This window comes from Pterocles gutturalis, unplaced genomic scaffold (genome assembly GCF_000699245.1).
Source record: "Pterocles gutturalis isolate BGI_N339 unplaced genomic scaffold, ASM69924v1 scaffold29335, whole genome shotgun sequence".
Classification (NCBI taxonomy): Eukaryota; Metazoa; Chordata; class Aves; order Pterocliformes; family Pteroclidae; genus Pterocles; species Pterocles gutturalis.
Genome location: NW_010139153.1, coordinates 7,665 through 30,512, shown reverse-complemented (window position 1 = coordinate 30,512; position 22,848 = coordinate 7,665). Strand labels below are relative to the sequence as shown.

The window sequence follows — 22,848 nt, the reverse complement described above, 5'->3', positions numbered from 1 at the left end:
CAAGCACACACGTGGACACGCACCGCTCACCCCGGCGCACACACGGCTGCACGACCTCAGCACACGCTCACACACGGCACGCACACGAGGAGGCACAGACCACGAACACACGCGCACCGGCACACAAAGAGGGGTGAGAAGGAGCACACTGAATATGGGCACACACACACATATGACATCCCCCCCGGCGAGGAGGGGGGAGGGCAGCAGCGTGCGCCCTGGCCCCCCGGACGCACAGACAGCACAGGAGCCCCAGACGATACACGCACCCCCCCGGCCCACATACAGGTGGCTGCTGCGTGGCTCCCACATCGACATGTGGTGGCTCCTCCGCCTGTCTCTTCTGGGGAGGAAAAACAAACGGGTTCAATCCCCCCTTCACCCCTCTTTTGACTTGTGTGGGCAATGCAGTGTCCCCCCCCAGCGTCTCTTTGCCTATCAGCCCCCGGCTGCTGGGATGCTGGAGCACAGCATCCAGCAGCAAAAAACCTCACACTTACACACTTGTACACCAGCAACGAGCTGCCTGCAAGGCTGCCCACGCTCACACACACGCCCTGTACCCGCATTCCCACACCCCACCGCGGCATGCGTCGCTGCCATCCTGGGGGATGCATGCAGCGGTGCTTGTGCCAGGGATGCGGATCCATTCCACAGGGACCACAAAGCCTTCCCTGCACCAGCCAGATGTGCAGGCTGCAGCCCCCCAGAAGCTCTGATACATCCTTGGATATTTAACATCTCTTTCAAACTGCTCCACATTCGCTTCTCCCAAGCAACACTTGGCAATTTTGGAGCAGAAGCGATGCGTCAGGCCAGCCCTCTCACCATGGGTTGATGCTGCCCTGAGACGGCAGAGGGGAACATGAAGCTCTCCAAAACACCAAGGCACAAGCCCATGACTGAGTCACCCCAGAGTCCCTGTCACCTGCGCAGCTCCAGTGCAGAAAAGCCCAATGGGGCTGTTGGTGCCCTTCACCCCCACCGACTTCAGACCACTGGGGAGATTCAAGGCTTCATCCTTTGTATCAGCACAGAAAATCACAGAATCACAGAGTCGTTTGGGTTGGAAAGGACCTTAAAGATCATCTAGTTCCCCCCCCCTGCCATGGGCAGGGACACCTTCCACTAGACCAGGTTGCTCAAAGCCTCATCCAGCCTGGCCTTGAAAAGATTCAGATACACACAGCTCCAAGCAAACAGCCACGAGCCTATGTGAATGTGCACGCAGTGATTTCCAGGTTTCGCTTCTGCAAACATCGTGTATGCATGCGTGTGCAGGACATCCAAAAAAATATACCCCAACCACACGCAACCAAGTGCCTGTGTGCACGCAGAGCTTGCACATGCGAGACGGCATGTGCCTTGCTCCCATCCTGCCAGTGCAACAACACCCTCAGTGCCTGGGAGAGTCACACTGGCCATTGCCTCCTTATGGCCACCTTATGGCCCCGTGCACGGGGACAGCCCAGCAGCACGCTCAAGGCAGCGAGCAAACTGCAGGCGCCCGTCGCCGTCCCCCCAGCAAGTGGCCAAGCCTTCCAAGGCATCACGCACCACGTTAGGCACCAACACATGACAGCATCCGCATGCGTCCATCTGGCCACCCACTTGCCAAACAGCCCTGAGCCATCTGCACCACCGGCACCCATGTACAAATACAATACTCCCATCGGCACCGCAGCCGCCCACACCAACCTGGCCACGTGGGAGCATCCATCCCCGAGTGCCACCGGACCTCTCTGCAGGCAGGAACGCGTGTACCGACCCTGCCCGCGCCGGGTACCCACAAAGAAATGAAGCCATCTGTGTCTGCACACACCCAAATGCAGGCACCGGCTCAGCTTCACCGCTCTGAATTTCCACCAGCTCTGCTCTGGCTTGGCCCCTGCTGTGATGTCCCCACCGTCCCTCCCTGGCTGCTGGCATCAGCACAGCACCACCAAAAGCACATCAGAGCTGCTGCTGGAGACAGTCGCCCCCACGGTATCGCACTCCCTTCCCTGCCCCTGATGCTACCCATCCTGATCAGGGGGAGGAGCTGGAAAAAAAAAAGATCTGCAAATATCAATCCCTCCTATTTCAATGCCACTAGAACAACAACAAAAGGTTAAAGAGATCTGTTTTCCTAACCAGCTCGATCTGACAACGTCTAGAAAACTCTAGCAGGGATGTGCCGCATGGGCAAATCCTTTAGTGCCCATCTCCCCCTCTCCATCTCTCCATCCTCCAGCCTCTTCTGCAGCCTCTGTTCCCTCACTTTATCTGAAACATCCCTATTGGTAGCCAGATACGGTCACAACACACAGACACTGCCATCTCTCCCGTAAACCCCCCCAGTACTTAGCCAAGCACAGATTTAGGATGAACATCCCATTACCCCCAAACCAGGGCGATATTTGTGGCCCCCGCTGTCCCTAAAGCCACAGGTGATGCAGGCAGGATGGGGGTCCATCGCATCCCACCTCTGTCAAGCCAGGGACGCTGCCTCTGACCCCCCCCAGATTGCTGCTCGCCTGAAGACAGCGGTTTCTCTCGGCAAATTTGCAAGAGATTGTGCCGTGTACGAGCTTGGCTGGGTTTCAAAGCATAACGAAACTGAAAATTCCCTGGGAAGGGATTCTATAAAAAAAGAGAGAAAAAAAAAATAAAATCCTTTCAGCCGCACTGTAATGTACTGTTTTGGGAAACAAATCAAAACGCCTCGTTCCAATGTTGACTTTGAAAGTTTTATGTGATTTAGACCATATGATACCGCAAAATAAAGAGAAAAAAGGCATCTAGGAAGTAAAAAACCAGAATTTGTTTCTGCTGAAATGCAGAGACAAGGCTCCTTAACACCGTGCCAAGGGTTTATGTGGTTTGGGGCTTTTTTTCTTGCCCAAATCCAATTCCTGCACAATCAAATGTGGTTTCACAAACCTGCTCCATCTCTCATAACTGCATTCGCTACCAGGAAAGGAGCCCAGGGGGGAGATTTGTGACACCGCTGCTTCCTTCTCCCCCAGCCCTGGCTGCTCTCCTGCAGCTCTGCCACGAAGAAACACTCCCTGGGAACAAACATCACCCCTCCTCAAGAAAAAACCGAGATACCTTCCTCCTCCCCAGCCTCCTTCCCCAACCCTAGCAGCAGCCCTGAATGTCTGAGCTGTCCATTTGGGGCAGAAAACCTTTTTTTAGGGGATTTCTGCCCTGCCCAAGCACTGAGGCTGCTCCTTGGGGCAGGGCTGGGTGACCCAGTCCCACTCCAGCCCTCTCCTAAAGCACTGCTGCTCGCGGGGACCACATTCCTACATCTCCATCCACCCTCAGCAAGACACCAGGAGAGAAAGTCACCCCTTTTTCTTGTGGCAGCCACCCCAAACAGCCGTGCCAGGCTCTGCTCCAGCTCTCCATCCTGCTGAGATGCCCAGCTGGGCTTGAGGGGGTACCGGGGGGGCCACTTACTCGATAGCAGGCATGTTTGGGGCGGACATGGGGCTGACTTCTTTGGCTTTCTGAAGGGCGTGCTTCTGGTTAAAGGCCTCCTCTTCCTCCTGCTCATCCTGCAGAGGAAAGAGGGGAGATGCTTAACGGAATGCCAGGGTTTCAAGGGAAGGTGCAGCCATCGGAGGGAGGTGCAGGGAGGGATGCGCAAGGCTCCCTTAGATGCCAAGGCATGCAGGAGAAAGGGGAGAAATACCTGTATTTCCAGAAACAGCCTTTATTTTCCTCCTATGGGGATGCAACTTCCCCACTAAATCCCTCCAGATCTTACCGAAGGCACCAGCACTACTTAAATAAGCGAACCCAGCCCACTCCAGGCCAGAGCTGGGCTGTGCAGGCTAGAACAGCCCCAGACAGCGTAGACCAGCTCAGCCCTCCCTTCTTCCCAGCCACAGGGGTGAGCCAGGCAACCCCCTGACAGAGCAGGAGGCACGGCATCCATGAATGACCCCGGCAGAGACCGTATTGCTTTAATAAGCACGGCTGTATCTCCGGTGCGAAAAATGTCATTAGGAGTCATTAGCACGCATTCAGCCTTTTCAAAAACTCAGCGCTCTCTTAATTGGTGCTGCTGGTACACCGCAGGGCTCTGCCACCCCTCCCAGCCACCTGGAAGTGCCACCTGCACCTGCCGCGGGAGGACGAGGACAAACGAGCACCATGCCCTGTTTCATTTGCTGCTAAAGGGTCAGATTTACACCAGTGTGGAAGTTTCTTGGTAAACTCTGAGGACCTGAGTAATGGCATGGGCTCTGCAAAAAAATGGGCACTGTGGGGCCACTGGTCCCCTCCAAAGAGCAGCAATGACCCTTGCAGCTCTCACCTACTCGCTGTTATCCAGATGGTGCCCCAACATTTCAGCATTCCCCAAATATTTCCCAGCATGGTCTTAAAAACAAGCTAAGCCCAATAACCTTCTCAAGAGCCATCCTAAATTGCATCCTTAAATCACATCCACTGCCCTGGGGGCAGATGGGGAATAAATACTGACACCACTGGAAAGCGCTCCCCGCTCCACATCTCCAGAGCTCTTGGGCAAACAACCATCCTCCCGTCAGACCCCATTGGAGAGATGAGGGTTATCTCAATCTGACCAGAGGCGAACGAAACCGGGGAGCTTAAATGGAGAAAGAGTTAAGCCACTCTTGATGGGAAGTGTGGGTATTCCTGGTGACACACAAGACCGGCAGGTTTAAGCACTTGCCTGAATCAAAGTCTAAGCATCTTTGCCCAGCGATACAGGGGATGCTAACCCCATCCTGCCCTCTCTTCACACCACCAAGAGAAGAAAGAGGAGCAACCGGAACGTACCTTGGTGAGCTCCTGAGCGTTGGCCAGGTTGTCCACTGCAATGGCCAAGAAGACGTTTAGCAGAGTATCTGCGAGCAGCTAAGGATGCACAAGGTACGTGTTAAGGACATGGGTGTCTGCAGGCACCAAGTGAGGATGGTCCTGATGGCTCCTCAGCAGCTTGGTGAGGAGTGGCCCAGGGGACAAACTCCTTGCCCATCCCATATATCCAGCCCTCAGTGCACCTCCTGACAGCCCCATCTCTGCGTTTGGGATGCCCAGGGCTGTTGCACGAGTGATGGGACTCCCTCAACTGGAAGAAGAGGAAGGAATTCTGGGTGGGGAGGGGGGTGACCCCAGAGAGGGAGATGAGAGGGTGATGTCTCCTCTAAAAGCACAGCAGCCAGGTGGATACAGTTTCCAAACAAGGTGAGGACGATGAAATAGATGGAGGACCACATGCCTGAGCGAACGCCTCCCTGGGAGCGGATGCCGTTGTACATCACCTCGTTCCAGTCCTCACCTGTCAGGATCTGCAGGAAAGCAAGCCACCAGCTCTGTCACCCGCACCTCCTTGTCACCTACATGGCCCCATCCATCTAACCCACGAACACCCAGAAGCCCAGCGCAGAGACCCTGTGCACCGAATAACCCAGCTCTGCAGCTGCAGCACTGGATGGAGATGATGATGGACACTGCTGGGGATTTAGGTCTCCTCAGAAGAGTTTTGAAACTCTTCCACCTCGCATAACAGAGGTGGAAGACTTTCCATCTCTTGCTATCCACTTTGTTACACAGGAGGAGAGGAAGGAAACGAGTTATATCCTAACAGCTGATGGAGGGGAACTTGTTTGGTTTAAAGAGTCCCTTCCAGCCAGGGGGGAGTGAGCAGAGAGCCCCAAGTCACTTTGGTTGTGTCCACTTGCAGCCCAGCTCCTACCTGGAACACCGTCATGATGGCTGCGGGGAAAGTGTCGAAGTTGGCCGATGGTGTCCCATCAATGAAGTTAAACCTGGAAGTAGAACCAGGAGGACATAAATGGGCTGGAGTACCAAGGTTATCAAAGCCTTAATTACTGTGCTATCAGTTCTCTTGTGCTTAGGAGGACTTTTCTCCACTTTAAGGAAGGTCTCCTGAGCACTGGGTGTCCCGGCCAGAAGGACCCACACAGCCCAGAGGCACTTGCCCAAGCAGGGACTCTTGTACGGGAGAGCTCCCACAGTTGGGAGCAGGCTGAGGGGCAAGGCTACAGCCTTCCTAAGCACCTAGGAATTTCTTGTCACCACCAAGAAATTCCTTTTCCATTCCTTTTCCTCATTTTGAAATGACCTACCTGCCTCCAAACAGCTGCATTCCCAGCAGGGCAAAGACAACAATGAAGAGGAAGAGGAGGAAGAGCAGGCTGATAATAGACTTCATGGAGCTCATCAGCGAGACCACCAAATTCCTCAGGGACGCCCAGTACCTAGAAAAGAGAGACAGCGCTGGAGTGCCCGCAGTGATGCCGGCAGGAGAGCAGGAGCAGCTGGATCTGGGCTGCAGCCACCATCCAAGACAGCAGGTGACAGGCACGGACGGTCTGTACGTACTTGGTTATTTTAAATATTCGCAGGAGACGAAGGGCTCGTAGGACACTAATCCCAAAAGACGTTCCTGGTCTGAAGATAGCCCAAACCACTTCGAAGATGCTTCCCACTGTGACCTGAGAAGCAGACACAGCCATGAGTCAAAGACAGGATCAGGATGGGCTGTTTCAGGAAATCTTCACCTGCCTGAAGACGAGGCACTCACCACCCTGCCCAAGACCTGGTGGCTTGGTCTGGCACAGGAAGGCTGTCCCAGCAGAAAGGGTGCCACTGCCCATGGCAAGGGCCATCCTGTTCCTCTCCACCACGGTGCTGTGCACTGCAGACACCCACCAAACATCTCCCCCTGCACCCACAGCAACTCTGGGGCCGCTTACCCCACAGTCGAAGCAGTTGAAGGAAGAATGGAAGTAAAGGCGTGGCCCCATCCCATACATCTTTAAGGACATCTCCAGAAGGAAGAGCCCAAGAAACAGGAACTCTGCATAGTCTGAAAGAGAAAACCCAGGCGTGCCACCCTCGGGGTGCCAACCCGGGAGGAGCATCCTGCATGCACCCACCAGTAGCCCACATGGGACATCGCAGAGATGGGACAAGTTGAGGACCATGCTGCTTCCCCCAGCTCTCTCAGGTCAGGGTATGGGATGAGGGAAACTCATCTGTGAGGAGCTAAATTGTGTCTAACAGAGCACCAACCCCACAAGTTAATCTTTCAGGGCAGGTGGACTGGCGTCCCAGGGGTTTGAGAAGACCAGAGAGGGCCAACATGGAGCTGAGCACCTCTTCAGCATTATCCAGCAGTGGTTGGGGCATCTTGCAAAGACATTAACCACACGACACCGTAGGGGAATATTAGCAACCTGGATTTAAATCACTGCATGGCTGGAACTTGGCCAGGGTAACCAAGCCAAACAGCCAAAAACCTGTGAAAAGGTTCTCCAGCTATTTCACGAATATTAGCAGGCAAGAACCTGGCTCTTCACCTTGGCCAAAAGATGCTTCTCACCATGACCAGCTGCCGTACTGCACCATGGCATGCTGGGATCCCAGCAGGCCTGAGCGTGCTCATGCAAATGTGGGCAGGCCCAGTGCTTGATGGGGACATTTTCAAGGTGAGTAAGAATAACACGTCTGAGAAAGCAGCACTGCCCATGCTGCAGCAGCTCAGGAGAAACACACAGCTGCCGTGGCTGTTCTGCAGTTAGAACCATGCTAGAATAGACATGGGTGTACTGCCTCCCAGACCTGACCTGGTGCCATGGCCCATGGTGGGCTGGGGGATGCTCCAGTAACTGGTTTCAAGCTTGGGATCTCCATGCCATGCTCTGCACCAAAACTTTTAACCAGGTTATTCCCCACCCAGCTCCATCCCAGCATGACTCTGGTGGGATTCATCCCCACATGCCCCTGGGGAAAGGAGTGAGGGCAGGCTGCAACCTCCGGCCCCTGGAGATAAAAAGGTTGCAGGAGGTTCTGGCTGCCCAGGCAGTGCTCTCACGCCTACACAAAGGCCAGGGACTCACAGAGGAAGTGTGTGAGCCAGGCTGGCTGGTTGTGATGGACGATGGCCACACAGGCTGTGTTGAGAGCCACCAGGCTCAAGACGATCCAGTAGAAGACCTGGGATTTCACCATGTGGCGAACGGAGATGCGGAGGAGTCGCTCCTTGTGCCGTAAGTAGGAGGCACCGTCTATCCTGGCACCTTTGAGACCAGAGTGACTCAGGGGGTTACCTATGGGAAAAAAGGGGAGGAGAAAAAGTTGGGTGCTCCAGCCAAGGTGAGAGGAGGAGTTGGGTGCTCCAACCTTCCCCACAGCATGAGACAGGACAGACAGCTCAAAAACACTGCTCTGATGGGACATGACTTAATCACATGGTTTTTAAATAGTAGAGGGGGCAGTGGGTGGTTTGCCTCCTTTGCTGTCAAACTAGAGGACATGGCTGATCTGGGACAACCTCCACACGATGGGTGCAACACTCACAACTCAACAAACTGGCAGCGGTTTTGGGAAGGAAAGCTCCAAACTGCACTAACCCAAGGTTGGATGAAGAGGTCTTCTCTGCGCCAGCCTCCGCTCGCCCACGGAGGAGATATCCACGCAGTGCTCATCGCTCGAGTCGCGGTTCATGGCGTCTGTCCGGTTCCTTTTGATGGTGGCTCGCCTGAGCACTGGGAAAGGAAGAAGAAAGGGTGTTGATGGCCCAGCTCTGCCAGTAGCCAGTTCCTTGGACCACGACCTGGTGATCAGTACTCGGGTAACTCAGGTCTGGTAACACCACGGACACACCCAGGTGACCCTAGTCCTGAGTCATCTCTTGTGTGGGACCAGACATCTCCTGGCCTTCGCACTCTCTCAGGGGTTATGCTATCAGTCCACCTCCCCGCATCCCTCTCTTGGGCTGCAGACCCCACTGGGGCATCCCCAATGTCCCATCCCCCATCACAGCTGGAGGGTTTCACAGGCACAAGGAAGGGCAGGCAGACTTTTAGGCAGGGCATTGCTTGTCTTACCTTCTAAAGCTGAGGTCCCAGAATTTTTGTTCTCTTCAGCCAGCATGACTTCCTCTATGCAAAACACAGTTCAGCATCAGGAGACAAGCCACCATTGGCTGAGCACATCAGACCTCACTGCCTCATACCTAAGCACTTTGCTCAGCCTGGAGGTGGTTGCTATCGGTTGCAAACTCTTCTCACATATTGGTTAAGTGTCCAAAAGCAAATTCTAGTGGGTGGCAAGCGGCACCGACCGCACATTGAATCAGAAAAAAAATTATTTCTAATCAGCCCGTCTTCCTCCACTGTAATTAATCCCACTAAAGAAGTTGAACATCACAGACAGGTCTAGGGCTCAACATCCCAATCCAGGACCGAAGCTGAGGTCTGGGACTCAGGCCTCGTTTCAAGTTACACATCTTGTTTCAAGTCGGAACACCAGATGAAAGTGTAAATCTTCCCTTCCCAGAGCTGAAGCCACTGAACTGGTCCCCACAAGGGGCAAGCAAGGACAGGAGCTGTGGCAGTTTGGGGACCAGCACCCACAGGCTGTTACACCTGGTTGGGTGTCAGTAGGAAGTCTGGAAACCTCCGTCATCCCCAGCCCTCGCCCAGGTCCAGGTGGGAGCTCTGAGCTAGGAACCAGTGAATACATCCCCTCCAGTCCACTCCAGGAGCAGGTTGAGCTGGAAAACCACTGTCACCATTCACTGCTCTACTTTCCCCTGCCCACCACAGCAGGAAACTCCAGCAAACATCAGGAGAAAGGAAACCATGGCAGAGCAAAGCTTGCAGCCGTGATGCTCACAGCCTCCCCTGGAAATGTAATGTGCCTCATGTTCAAAATATGACAGTTTTATGTCACCAAACATGAGGGGTTGGCCATGTGTTAGATGCCCTGTCCCTGGAAGGATTCAAGGTCAGGTTGGATGAGGCTCTGGGCAACCTGATCTAGTGGAAGATGTCCCTGCTTACTGCAGGGGGGTTGGACTAGATGACCTCCATGGTCCCCTCCAGCTCTGGGGTTGCACTGGATGATGCCCAGGGATCCCTTCCCATCCCCACCACTCTGCATGACCTGCGGTATCCCTCAACCCCCTGGAGACCCCGCGGCCCACCAGCCTTTACCCGCTTTGTCTATCCAGGCGCGGTAGCCGTTGAGCTCCCGCTCAATCTGCTGCTGGCGCCGCAGCTTCATGAAGGCTCGGCGGTTCTCCACTCGCTCGCGCTCTTTGGCAAATTCCCTGGGGAGGAGGAGAGGGGGGCGGTGAGACTGGGGTGCACAGAGGGGCTGGGGGTACCACGGGGCCAGGAGGAGAGACAGGGACCAAGGGTGAGATGAGCCAAGGGATTGGCAAGCACCGGGAGCAGGGGAGGGACGGCTGCTAGAGCATGTTGGGGACACACATGGCCATCCCCAGCTAAAGCATGGCCAGGGGATGGGTGAACGATTAGAGAGGAGCAGAGGCTTCTTTGGAGGAGGAAAGGTGCAGATGCATGTGAGCAAACACCCTGCTCGGTTGCTCAGCCCTGCACAGCCTGGTGGGAGCCACTGCTGTTTGTGGAGGATGCTCCCAGTGCCACCCTGCCCAAGCACCAGCTCAGCCGCCGTGTGTCCCTTCAGGGAACAAAAACCAGGCACTGCGGGGAGGCAGTAAGGGGATGAAGGAGGGCAGGTCCTGTCCCCTCCCTGCGTCTCCTCCTCTGACTCCTTTTTCTTTCCAGCCTCTCCTCATAGGGCTTTCACAGGGCTTGAGACATCCCTGATGTCCTTCTCTGGACTCCAGTGTCTCACACAAAGTGTCCAGGCATGATGATCAGTCCAGAGAAGGATAATGGCTTGGCATGGTGCAGCAGCAGGCAGAGGGACAGCCAGCAAAGGCATGTCCCTGCCCAGGGCCAAACACTGAGCAACACCGGCCAGAGCTAACTCCATGCCCAGTGCTCGTGCAGCCTCTGACACACACGGGGCACAGATGTACTGCCATCCACGTGCTCATGTGCACAACTAAGCACACACATAAACACGTACATAAGACACGTGATTTCACCTACAGCCCAACCCAGAGCTGTGCAAAGACACCCATGTGCAGCTAGGGCTATATCCACCTTCTCACGTGCGGTTAGAACACCAGACCACGCTGGCCAGCATGCTCTGCTCTCTGGTACACACACACTCGTGGCCGCATGCAGAAGGCCCACGCCGGTTGCCCTCCCGAGGACAGAGGTTTTCACCCACCCTGTATGAAGAAGCACCCAAAGCCCTGAGCATGTTTGCAAAGGCTATTGCACACAGAGAAATGGGAATATCTGGCAGGAAGCCCACGGTGGCAACGTATGCAACCTTCCACCCATGCCACGGGTTATCTGTGAGACGACACAGCCAGACCTGCTTCTAGGAGGTCCCAGACCTCACGCCTGTACACCCCACATACCCGGGGCATCTCCACCTGCACGTTATACCTCTGTTGACAAGCACATTTATACACATGGAGCATCCCTCACACCAGACATCCCACCAGCACACCCCCTCCTTCCTTGTAACAGCAGCAGGGGGGTGCAATGTGCTGGCTGCAGCCCCCCCATCCTGTCCCTGAGCCCCAGCTCCACGCAGGAACCCAGCCCGTGCCCCCAGCCCCCTCCAGGTCCCAGGCTGTTCTGAGATAAGCATGATTGCAAGAACAAATGGCACCGTTCTCTCTGCAAGACGAACGTCTCTCTCCCCAGAGACTAGCAGCAATCTCCAGCCTCAAAAAAAAAAAAAAAAAAATTCCAAAGAACTGAAGGAATTGGTCTGTCTGCGGCAGAGAGAGTTCAAGTGCATTACCCCAGCTGAGCTATTACACCCTTAATGTTGTGTGGGCTTTCGCATGTGTGTGTGTGCATGTTTGTGTGAAAAGCCCTGAATGTTCCCTGCATCTCTTGTTTAAGATCCCCAGACAATTCAAGCGTTTTTAATTCCACCCCAGGAAGGTGAAGGTTCCTGCCGCTCTGGCATTAAGCATCAAATGACTCTCCCCCTCCATTGCTGGCTTTCAGACTGAAATGAGACTTTCTTCCTAGGGCAGGGAAGGGAGAGAGAACAAAAGACAAGGAAGAGAAAAGCAGCCTAAGTGGAGGGAAGGAGGGTGGGAGGAGAAGGGAGGGAGAAGGGAGAAGGAAAGACCTCCCACAGCCAACTGCCAAATGCACTCTCAGTTTTGGGCACGTCATGCAAAAACCCGCCGTGCCCCAGCTGGAGGAAAGGCAGGACCATTTTGGCTGTGCCATCATCCCTCATCAGCCCTTGTTTGTTAGCAAATTTGGGATGTCAAGAAATGTGAGAAGATGCCATTTGCAGCCAGTTATCAGGGAAGCCACCTAGGTCAACTCTCTCCTTCTGCTTTGGTCCACCGGTCCTCCTGCGCGTCACCCCACTGCCCCACAGGCCATAGCCCCACGCCAGCCAGGACTTTGGCAGAACTTTCGCCAGCCAGACCTAGTGTCTCCTTCTGCTGCATGGCGAGAGAAGCCATCATCATCGTGTGTCTACAACGAAACCCAGCTGAGCCTCAGATCACCTCCACCCAGAGCAGGGAATGGCAGCATCTTCTCCAGTGCTCCCCTCCATCCAGCACCATTTCCCCTTCCCCACCCGTTTGCTCACGGAGCCTTAATTTGGAAGAAGCTGGTGCCACACGTATCCAGGGACAAGGTCCAGGCAGCTGCGGCAGCGTCTCCAAGGGAGACACTTCCCACATGCTTGGTCCCTAATGGTGTTTAATTGCTTTTGTCCATTAGAAGGAGGAAAGGGTGGCAAAGAGAGAGGAGGGGAGGGGGGGAAAGAAGTTAAGCTCAACTTAATGAATTATTACATTTCAGAGAGACACGTTACTGAGGCAGGGCAGCAGCGGGGGCTGGTGACATCTGAGAGTGGGTAGGCGATGCTGACAGATCAAGGATTGCTCAGAGCCAATTTGCAGCAGCGGGTAGAGATAATGCTGTATGTGAGTGAGAACAGGGCCAGCGCCGGTGACTGACAGCCGCTTGGGAAGGCTCCAAGTACACAGGCAGGGCGGCATCGCATCGCTGAGAGAGCCAGGCGCCTGCCTCCCATTGAAGGGCTCTGCTCCCCGGCACGTTTGGGTCACATCGCTAGGGATGGGCCAGTTTTGCCTTGCAAAGAGCCTGGGGATGTGCTGCCCGATGGGGGTCCATGCGAGGAGGCTCAGGACCCCAGCAGAAAGCAGAGTCTTCATTGGCAACATCTCTGCTTGTCCACCTGGGTCTCCCAACCTCAAATCCTGATGACTCCAGCATGGAAACGTCCACCCACAACAGCCAAGCTCCACTCACACAAACCCTGTGTCCCTACAGCCCTTCCCCACCCAGCCTCGTAAAGCTGAAGGCATGCAGCGAGCAATGGAGACAAGCACTGACGGTCGCGGTGGGAGCCGGGGAGCAGCGTGCCATCTGTCCTCCTGCACGCAAGGGTACCATCCATCCGCACGCCGTGACCAGCCTGCCGGGACAATGGGAGCACAGATGGTTCGCTCCTCCTCTGCCTGCAAATTCTGCTCCACAGCCTTGGCATTCCCCTCACGTGGCCTGAGAGCGTCTCTGCTCCCAGCAGGAGACCTTGGGGGACACCACTGCGCTCGGCCACCTTCCTCCCTGAGATGCCACACCATCCCTTGCATGAGGGCAGCGATGCTTTTACTACATGTACTACCTGGAGGGCCCAGGTCTAGTTTTACTGGGAGAAGAACCCACGCGGAAGCATCCAGTTTGAAAATGGGCCCCCTTTTTTGGAAAAAAAAAAAAAAAAAAAACAAAAAAACAAACCAAAAAAAAAAACCAACCAAGCAAATAGAAAAGAAAAAAACCCAAACAAACCCAACCACAAGAAAACCAACAACCAAAAACCAGTTCAGAACAAAAATAACACAGATGCTGCAACCCACTTTTCTCCTTTCTGGAGCTTCTTTGAGTCCAGAGTGGGCATAAAGCACTGGTCACATTAATATTTGTGGCTTCCATGCTTTGAAACAACAAGCCAACCATCTTCAAACCCACCAATTTGTCACCTTTTGTCACCGTTAAAGACACCTCCAACAAACCAGTTAGCAAATGGGTCTTAAAATGACATGAGGCAGCAGAAAGGATGGGGTGGGAAGAGGAGAAATACAGGATTATACGCTGAGGATGAGGCAGCAGTACCACGCTACTGTGAAAAAAACCCAAACATATATAATGGGATGTACAACAAGTAACACATCTGTAAGACATTAGGTAATACTGCTGCTTTCCTCAGCACTCAGGAGGTCTCAGTTCACGGCTTCAACTCAGTTTTGAGCACCAGAATTCAAGGAAAAACCACCTTTGAGTCCAGGAGGGTGTCAGGGAAGGTTATGGGACAGAACTGACAACAGAGGGTTTGGAAAATGGGGCTGAGACAGTTGCAAACCAGGGGGATCAGATGGTGTTTACCCAAGAGGTGCAAAGGAACTAAAGTACAAGTGTTGAAGTAACTGTGCAGTCTGTAACCTGGGGCTTCAGCTTCAACAGACGGTGGCAAGCAGGCACAGCAGAACTGTCCCGTTGCACACCAGGACTGCTGCACTGAACCAACAGCAAAGGCTAGAGCAGGGCTCCAAAAGGTAGAAAAAAACCCCAGCGGTTGGAAGATGTGCTTCATAGGTCTGCTCTGAAGGAGACAAGAAGTTTTTTGGAGAAGGGTAATTGCTTGATTTATGTTCATTGAATTGGCAGAAGAAGTCAGAGAAGATTAAGGTCAGGTTGGGCAGGGTGCTGAGCAACCTGATTGAGTTAAAGATGTTCCTGCTCATTGCAGAGGGGTTGGGACTAGATGGCTTTTAAAGGTCCCTTCCAACCCAAACTCTTTTATGATTCTATGATACCTTAACCAAGCTGGATTGCCTCAAGAAAGTCTTCCCGTGGAGCACTAGTTGGCGAAAAGAATTTAAAAAATGAAAAAAACAAACACAGAAACATGCTATTTCTTGTATTCCCTTTTCATGGTGGCCATTAGCTGATCACCCCCCTGTACTTCAGCGCGAGTTCACCGTGTTGTGACAAAGCCGCAGCAGGAAGCAGAGCGTGCAGCTGATGATGCTAAAGAGAGCACATTTATAGAGCGCCAGCAGACACACGAGTTGGGGAACGAAAAGCTGACAAGCTGTTGGCAACATCAAATGGTAAAATGGGAAGGAGCTGGGAGATACCAGCCCTGAGATTACCCATTACATCACTTGTCCCATTTAAGAAGGGGCAGATGCTGATGGTTACTTTCTCCCTTAGAGAAAGCTTGTGATTTAAATCAGATTTTCTTACAGGTACTCGCTAATGTCTGTCACTTCTACCAGGTCCTAAAGGGGTTTGTATTAGACAGGACTGCTAACAAACAGAATGAACAAGTCAGAAAAACCTCGTCATGCTCGTTTGCGTTGACAGCCCATGCTAAGAGGAGAAGTGAACAGAAATAGAGGCAGAAGGGACAAGCAATGACAACACAAAGACACAGGGAGAAGGCAGCCCAAATGGGAAACCATCTCTGCAAGTGGAGAGAGGACAGAGGAGCTCCAGAGATGAGGAGCCACCAGAAGCAAAGTCAAGGGCCAGGCTGGATGAGGCTTTGAGCAACCTGGACTAGTGGGAGGTGTCCCTGTCCATGGCAGGGGGGTTGGAACTGGATGATCTTTAAGGTCCCTTCCAACCCAAACCATTCGATCATTCTAAGACTCCCAGCACTAAATTGCTCCTTTTATAAGCCAGTCCCTCAAAGAGATACGGGCCATCATGGCTCCATGCAGGGCCCTAAAAAGTGGGGAGAGGGTCACCATTGGCCAGCTGTGCTATGGGATCTCTCAGATCCAGGCTTTGGGTAGCTTTGAAGATGAAGTTCAAGAATTCAAATAACTGGTATGTGGTGGAGAGCCAGAGCAGCAACGGAGACACTGAAATGACTCGAAGCAGTGAGAAACACAAGAGAACTCAGACTTTGCTGATGGGGAGCACAGCCCACTGAACAGCGAGTACTTCAAATACCTCCCCTCGTCTCTCCAGTAACCCCGTTTCTTGTCTATGGTTTGCTTCGGTCAACAGGTTCTCATTCATCCGAGAGCGGGTCCACCCATCTCTGGGGAAGATGGTTGGACAAAGCCTGTCCCTCACCAGCGGATCCCAGCAGAGCTGCTGGTGCCCAGGCCAGCCTCTGCATTTTAGGGTGGGAGCAGATCCTCTCCCCACGCTTCAGGCATGCTCTCCAAGAATAAGAAGTACTCCATGATCAAAGTGAGAAAGCACACATGGATGCTTGCTTTGTGTTCAGCTCAACTCTGCTGTGACTTTCAAAAAAAAAAAAATAAAGACAGGTTTTCCATGACACTTGGGCTGGGCTCTGAGCAGCCAACAGTTTGCAGAGCTTATTGTTTTGAGGTAGAGAAAAAATAAACGACAAAGAGGACAAACACTACCAGGAGAAGGGAGCCACCAACATTCCAGCTCTAGAGGCTCAGTTTCAACATTTTTCCAAGGGTAACAACACTGAGGTTTGCATCTCTGTCCCCATTGCTCGGAGGAGTCTGTTCTTTGCAATGTTGCACCAAAGGCAGCAATAGCATGGGCAAATCGTGCTGCAAGAAAGCTACAGAAAGGTGGCGGAGGATCCAGTAGCCCCAGCAGCAAGAAGCAGAGATGGAAGCTGGATTTTATTTCACTCTTATCAGGCAAGGCCAGTACGAGCAGTACAGCTTCACTCCTTCAAGAGCCCCGGGCTTTGTTCGCAATCACTCCCACTGGCTCCTGCAGCGCTGGGAAAGTGTCACTCCTCCCCTTCCCTTCTATGCTCCAGTTTTTATCCTCTGTGAGCAGAGAATACTTTTACAGTCTCCCTTTGCCAGCAACAGCGATCTGCAGATGAAAGGTGTGCGGCCAGTACTGCAGGTGAGTTACAGCATGGAAAAAAAAAAATCACCGATTTTCAACATTTCATCATGTTAACTTCCCAGGAACTTCCAAGCACTCTAATTGATGCTTTCAACACACAAATACAATGAACTCAGAAGCAACCATCAAGCGTGAAACCCACAATGCAACTGCTAGATATGCCACTCCACCACTGCAAAGCAAACAAACAGCCGCCCACCATGTACGAAGAATGGATAACGCTCCGTGATTCATGCGGGACATCCTGTCTAGTTCACCCAACAGGAGTGCCCACCGACCCCTTGCAAGCCTGGAGTTGGTCATAGAGGAACCGGGCATCGCCAAAGACATCCGTCAAGTCAAAGAGCTTCAGCCACAGCCACGTGATTACTGTCATTAATCGGGATGATGGAAATTACAAAGATCTGGAAGAAACAACTCCAAAAGCAATCTGTAAGCAAGAACTATCTGTCAAGTGCTTTGTCAAGAGGAGCAAACCCGAGCCTTCTCACCCACAGTCTGCAGACAACACGCAGTCCGCAGAGCAGATAAGAGTAAATCAAGCAGTTGAGACACGCTGGGAAATAATTTGCAAAGAGAAATCAAAGCAGAAAGTCACCGAGTCATCTCTTTGTTGTGGCTTTTTTTTTTTTTTTTAAACCCTATCCAGCTGGCTGTAAGAGGAGCCCTTGTTCCCTGTAAGGCTGGGGGATACAGCACGCCAGACACGCGCGGGTCTTGTTGAGCAGCTTGTTTGCCAAGGGCTTGGAGGGGCCAGGCAGAAAGGTGGTACGGCAGAGCACGGCAGAGAGGCACTCGTTGAATATGGATGCCCACCTGGCTGCTGAATATAGATGAAGATCTCAAAGGCTCCTTTGCTTCGCTCATGTTCAAATTCCACATCAATGCCACAAGAGCTTCCCCAGAACAAAGCAACAAGCGTGGTTGTTTCTTGCCAAGCATGGTCCGATCAACACACGTCCCATGATGGTGCTGGGGACCTGACAGAAGGCATCGCAGCCCCCCTCCCGTTACACCCACACCTCCCTTCAAAAGCAGTTCCAACTAGTGAATCCCCAAACACATAATGGGCACAGCCATTTTACATCCCATCCCAGCCGCTCCCCGAGATGTTACAACCATTAAAGAAAAAAAAAAAAGAAGAAGATGCTTCCAAGCTTTCCAAGCTTTCACGCTTCTGATGCAACATTTCTCAAGTGTGTTTGTTGGCATCTTGCTGTCCCTCATGATCTCCCCACAAGCCTTTCTCCATCCTGGAGACGTGTCTCCCTGCTTTCCTCTCCACAAACCACCTCCCTCCGAGACATTAATCCTCTTCCCAGTGTTTTTGGCTTCAAATTACCTGATCCAACTCAAATGCACAGGACCCAGGTTTTGTGTAGAGCTGGTGAAAAAAAAATCCTGCCTCCATTGAAAATGTACACTTGTTCCTTCAACGCCCTTCTTAATCGCTATAAGACTTAATTTTATTCATCGTTTGTTATGCCTCAAAATTGGATGGGAAAAAAAATTCAAATTAAGTGAAGTAAAAAGATTTCAGAGATGATACAGAAGGCTCCTGAAGGAGCTGAAGAAAACTCTCTGGAGACTGGGAACACAGTGCTAACCCAACCCGTAAGAAAGAAGATCTTAAGACAAAGAAATCTTGCCAAATTGATCCTTTAATTATAACATTAGTCGTTTCTTTCAAAGGCTTAGTGCAAGAGCTGGGGGTGGGGGGCAGAAAAGACTTAAAGGGAGAAAAGACTGAACTCATCCAGGATGAGTGTAAGCAATTAGGAGGATTTAAATGATTCTCTTGTTTGGTACAAGGCAGAGGGATTTCATTCTTCTTGCAATCGTGCTCAACTTCTTGCTCTGCCAGCAGCTTCCAGAGGTCTCCTTGGCAGACCCGAGGACCCAGCAGCATCCTCTTCCACTCTGCACCCGCTCAGCTATTGCTGTGGACCACAAATGCCAGTGATTACAGCAGCTTTGTCACCCTGGAAAGGGGCTGGAAGTACAAAGCTGGAGAGGGGACAGGGGTCCACAAGGGCTGCAGGTCTAGCTCAGCAGGAGGACAGATGCTGCAGTGAACAGAGGAGGGCTTTACTGCAGGGTCTGGGGAAAAGGACATAGGGAAGAGCCACAACACAGCCTGTCTGGTATCAGAAACTCTGAATGAGTCCTCCACGATATACCTCCAAGCATGGCTTATTTTTTTAATCTTCGCTCTTTCATCTTCTTGCTCCCAGCAACAAGCTAGACATAAGCTGTCTGCTTGCAGGAGGGGCAAAGCAGGCAGGAGCTCTGCAGAGGCTAGGACAGGGGAGCTCTGGTCCTTGCCGGGACAGCATTACTGATTGCCACAGGCAATGGGGACTGGCCAGCGTGGCTCTTACCCGGCCTCTGCTGCTCTGGAGATGCAGCAGGAACACCCAGATCCAAGTTGTTTTACGTGAGAAACAACTGAACCAAGAAAAAAAAAATCACAAAGGAGGGAGAGCAGATGTTTGCAGATCTCTGGTATGGGGCACATGCAACTTCTGCATCCCCATGACTCCAAGCGAACTGACCACAGGGCACTGCACACAACAGGCAGCAGCCACAGGGTGGGAGGAGGTCCCGTCCCCCCCAGTCCCCATCCCACTGCAGAGATGGCTGCAGCGTGCTGTTCTCTCTCCGCACGGCAGTGGTTCTCCCTGGGAAGAGGTGCAGAGATACAGGTGCATCCTGCCCCATGGCAGCAGGGTGCTGGGTGACACCAACCCCAGGCCACAGGACAGCAGCAGCCAACATTTGATATGAGTCTCAGCATCTTCCTGAGCTCCCAAATCCACCAGCTGGCAGGTGGCAGAAAATAGGGCATTCCAGCTCCATCCTCACTCGCTCCCACTGACTCTCTTCTGCCAGGATTATGTTGGGAGCTTGTGTAGCTTTAAAAGCTGAGCAGTCACATCTCCTTGGGCTTCATACCTGCTCTCCAAGAGGAACGGGGCCAATTTTTTTTTTTCCTTTCCTGCTTTCAGTTAGAATTAATTGATCCATAATTGCACCCATAGAGGGGGAAAGTTAATAGACACAGTAATAAATGCCAAAGCCCCAGAAGAACTGGCTCTCCAAGTCCCTGCCTGGAGCGACTCCATCTCCTAACAGCGTTGCATGCAATTCCAGCGCATGTGTGTGCCTTAGTACTTGAAGGGAGAAAAATCGAGGAGCCTCGGTATGATGGAAATAATTTCTTTTCCTCTCCCACATACTTTGTGCTTAGGAGCAGATGGATTCAGGCTGTTTACATCACGGAGGTCATGCCTCAGCTTAACAGTTGGGGAACTGACTGTTGGGAGAGATGCGCATCGCAACCAGAAGATTGCTAAATCTGGGCTCCGGCAAACTTCTGATGGTGGCAAGTTAAACATACCAATGTCCTCCTGCAGCCTCTTCACATTCAGGACCAGCCTTGGGTGTTTGATTGTCTCTCCAAAGAAAAACCACCACCGAGATGAAGCAAGGGCAGAGAGACAGCTCTGTGACAGCTTAGGAGTGTGAACTTTGAGAAGAAGGCTGGAAATCCCGAACGGACCTCGTTATACGCCGGTGCAGATGGTGCAGTTTGCAAGCAACATGGGTCCAGGTTTCTGCAAGCAAGCTAGCAGGAGTCGCCGCTCACCGCAGTGCCCTGAGTTAACAGAGCAACCGTGACCTCAGCTCGCCGGGCACGGCCGCCTGCCTTTCCCCAAAGCAGTGCTGGAACGCTGGGGAGAGGTTTCCTCTTGCGTGGAGATGTTTCCATGGAGCTCATCCCCAAAATGACCTTCTCCTTGGCTCAGCCCAGCCGCGGGGATGCAGGGAGATCCCGGCAGACCCTGGCTGCTCATACAGCTCAGAGGCAGACGGATGGAAAGGTCACCCTTCCCCTCCTGTGGCTGAGCCAAGTGCTCTTCTCCAGCACAAGAGGATCGCAAAAAGTGTTAAAAACAATAAAAATGAAGCAAGCAAAGTGAGGAACCAAGTCCTTCTTATTGCACTCAAGGATGTGCACTGTTTGTGTGCAGAAGCACCTTCTCCTGCCTCACGTCGCACTTTGGCAAGAAGATGCTTTGCCACCACCGAGGTACCGCATCTGCCCAGCCACAGGGGATTTTTGGCAGGGCGGGGGTCCACGCACAGTGGCTTTGCCAGCCAGTGGCAGACCCCAGCTCGCTGCCTCCACTCACCTCGCTCAGCCCTCCGGGGAGCTGAGCAGTCGTGCTTTTCCCTAGGTATCTGGCACGCCACGAGAGCATCTCCATTGCCAATTAGGCCACCCACCCACTTGTATCCTTCCCCAATACAAACCCAATTAGCAATAAACAAACAGTGGAAATGCCAGCCGGCGCTGGGGAAGAGCCCTAGACAACCGCATCCCATCGGGCAGGCTCAGGAAGAGCAGCCTCAACACAGCCCTAGCACATGGGAGCACAGCAAGCATGGACCAGGACACGGGCTGGGCACCCCACCAGCCACCTCAGGGTCCTCCTGCCAGTAGCATCATGCCCTGAAACCATCACACTGGCACCAAAAGCCTCATTGTCCACACAATACACCATGTTTGGACAATTCAACACTGCAAGAAGGGGCTTTTCGCTGTCTAGCCCCAAGCTTCTTAATTTCCCTTCTCTGTTTTTTTGCAGGAAAGCTCCTACCCCATGCTGACACCCAAGCTGGGCTTTGCTCAAATCCCCAAGCCAGAAGCGGCATAAGAAATGCAAAAGCCACCCAACACTCCTTGGACGTCTTCATCCTCCCTGAGAGCTTGCTCCTTGCAAGGTAGCGTGAAACCCTTCCTGGTCAGACCCCAGACTGAGAGCTGGGGAAATTCAACCCACCAACAGACCCCAAAACCCAGCCTGCTCCTCCAGAAGCACTCCTGAAAACACCACCATCACACCTGAACTCACAGGGACAGATGACCAGGGCCACTCTCCGCATTGATCCCTGCATCTAAGGGATTTCCACCTGGCCAAAATAGTGCTACAGTGGCTTTTTTTTTTTTTTCCATAATGAGCAATTAGGGAAGAAAAAAAAAATTACCTGCTGCTGGGCACAGGGTCCCCACTGCCACCTGCAGCAAGGGCAGAGGAGCCCATGTCCCCCCCAGTGCAGGAGAGGGCATGCTCTCCCCCGCACCATCCCCTGCCAGCGGTTGAGGATGTGCTAATGCAACCCCATTTTATTGTCATGGAGACAAGAAACATTTTTCTCTCTGAACCCATGGAGATGGCTTGGATTAAAACCTCCTTTCCCCTGGGAAGAGCAGAACACGGGCAGTTGCATTGTCCCTGCATCCCTCCAGGCACCCACACCCCCACCAGTGTGTATCCAGCGCCGGGCACATCCTCACACAGCATGGAGGTGCCCCACATCGCTCCCACACGTGCCCCAAACCCATCCCAACCCGTGCCCACCACACTCCATCAGCCTGCAAATGTGCACCCCACTACAAACCCATCCCGGATGCAAACACCTTTCCGTAAGGCTCCCCCATGTCTCTCCCCTCCAGCAGGACCCCAAGAAGATTGACATTGACCATTTCTCACAGGTGACCAAATCCACCAGCTCTTCAGCAAGGCGAAACAACCAGAAAGCATCTTCAACGCTGCCCCTTTCCCAGCTCCCTGGGAAGTGGAGGAGCCAAGCAGAGATGGGGATGGTCCCTCACTGTGGGGCAGGCAGGCACAGAGGGGATGGGGGCAACCAGCTACTGGGGTTCTGGGGGGCACAATGGTATCAGGGGCCAACCCTGGGGCTTGGAGACAAATGACATGGCCTGGAGGGAAAGGATGGTGTCTTGCTTACCCTGACAGCACTCCCAGGACAAGGTTGAGGACGAAAAAGGATCCAATGATGATGAGGGGGATGAAGTACAGCCAGTTCCAGGTGGCTCCTAAGGCATCATTGGTCTGGAGGGGAAAAGAAAAAACATGTTATGATCAACACCAGCACCCAGGGCAGAGGGAGGATGCGTTAGCTCAGGTGCAGAGGTGATCCTCCCTCCAGGCTGACCGCACCAGGCTCCTCAGGG

General features: G+C 53.0%; 1 protein-coding gene across 1 annotated transcript; it reads right to left on the bottom strand.

Annotated features, from left to right (window-relative positions):
- Positions 1–3,447: 3,447 nt before the first annotated feature.
- LOC104468965 (voltage-dependent R-type calcium channel subunit alpha-1E-like) lies at positions 3,448–22,726 on the bottom strand (the record flags this gene model as incomplete). The annotated part of the gene is made up of 12 exons (XM_010083266.1): positions 3,448–3,545; positions 4,798–4,832; positions 5,192–5,309; positions 5,717–5,789; positions 6,111–6,242; positions 6,367–6,479; positions 6,741–6,853; positions 7,887–8,096; positions 8,445–8,534; positions 8,877–8,930; positions 9,987–10,102; positions 22,623–22,726. Coding segments are annotated over 12 exons (1,256 nt in total), but the record flags the coding sequence as incomplete, so codon positions are not given.
- Positions 22,727–22,848: the final 122 nt, after the last annotated feature.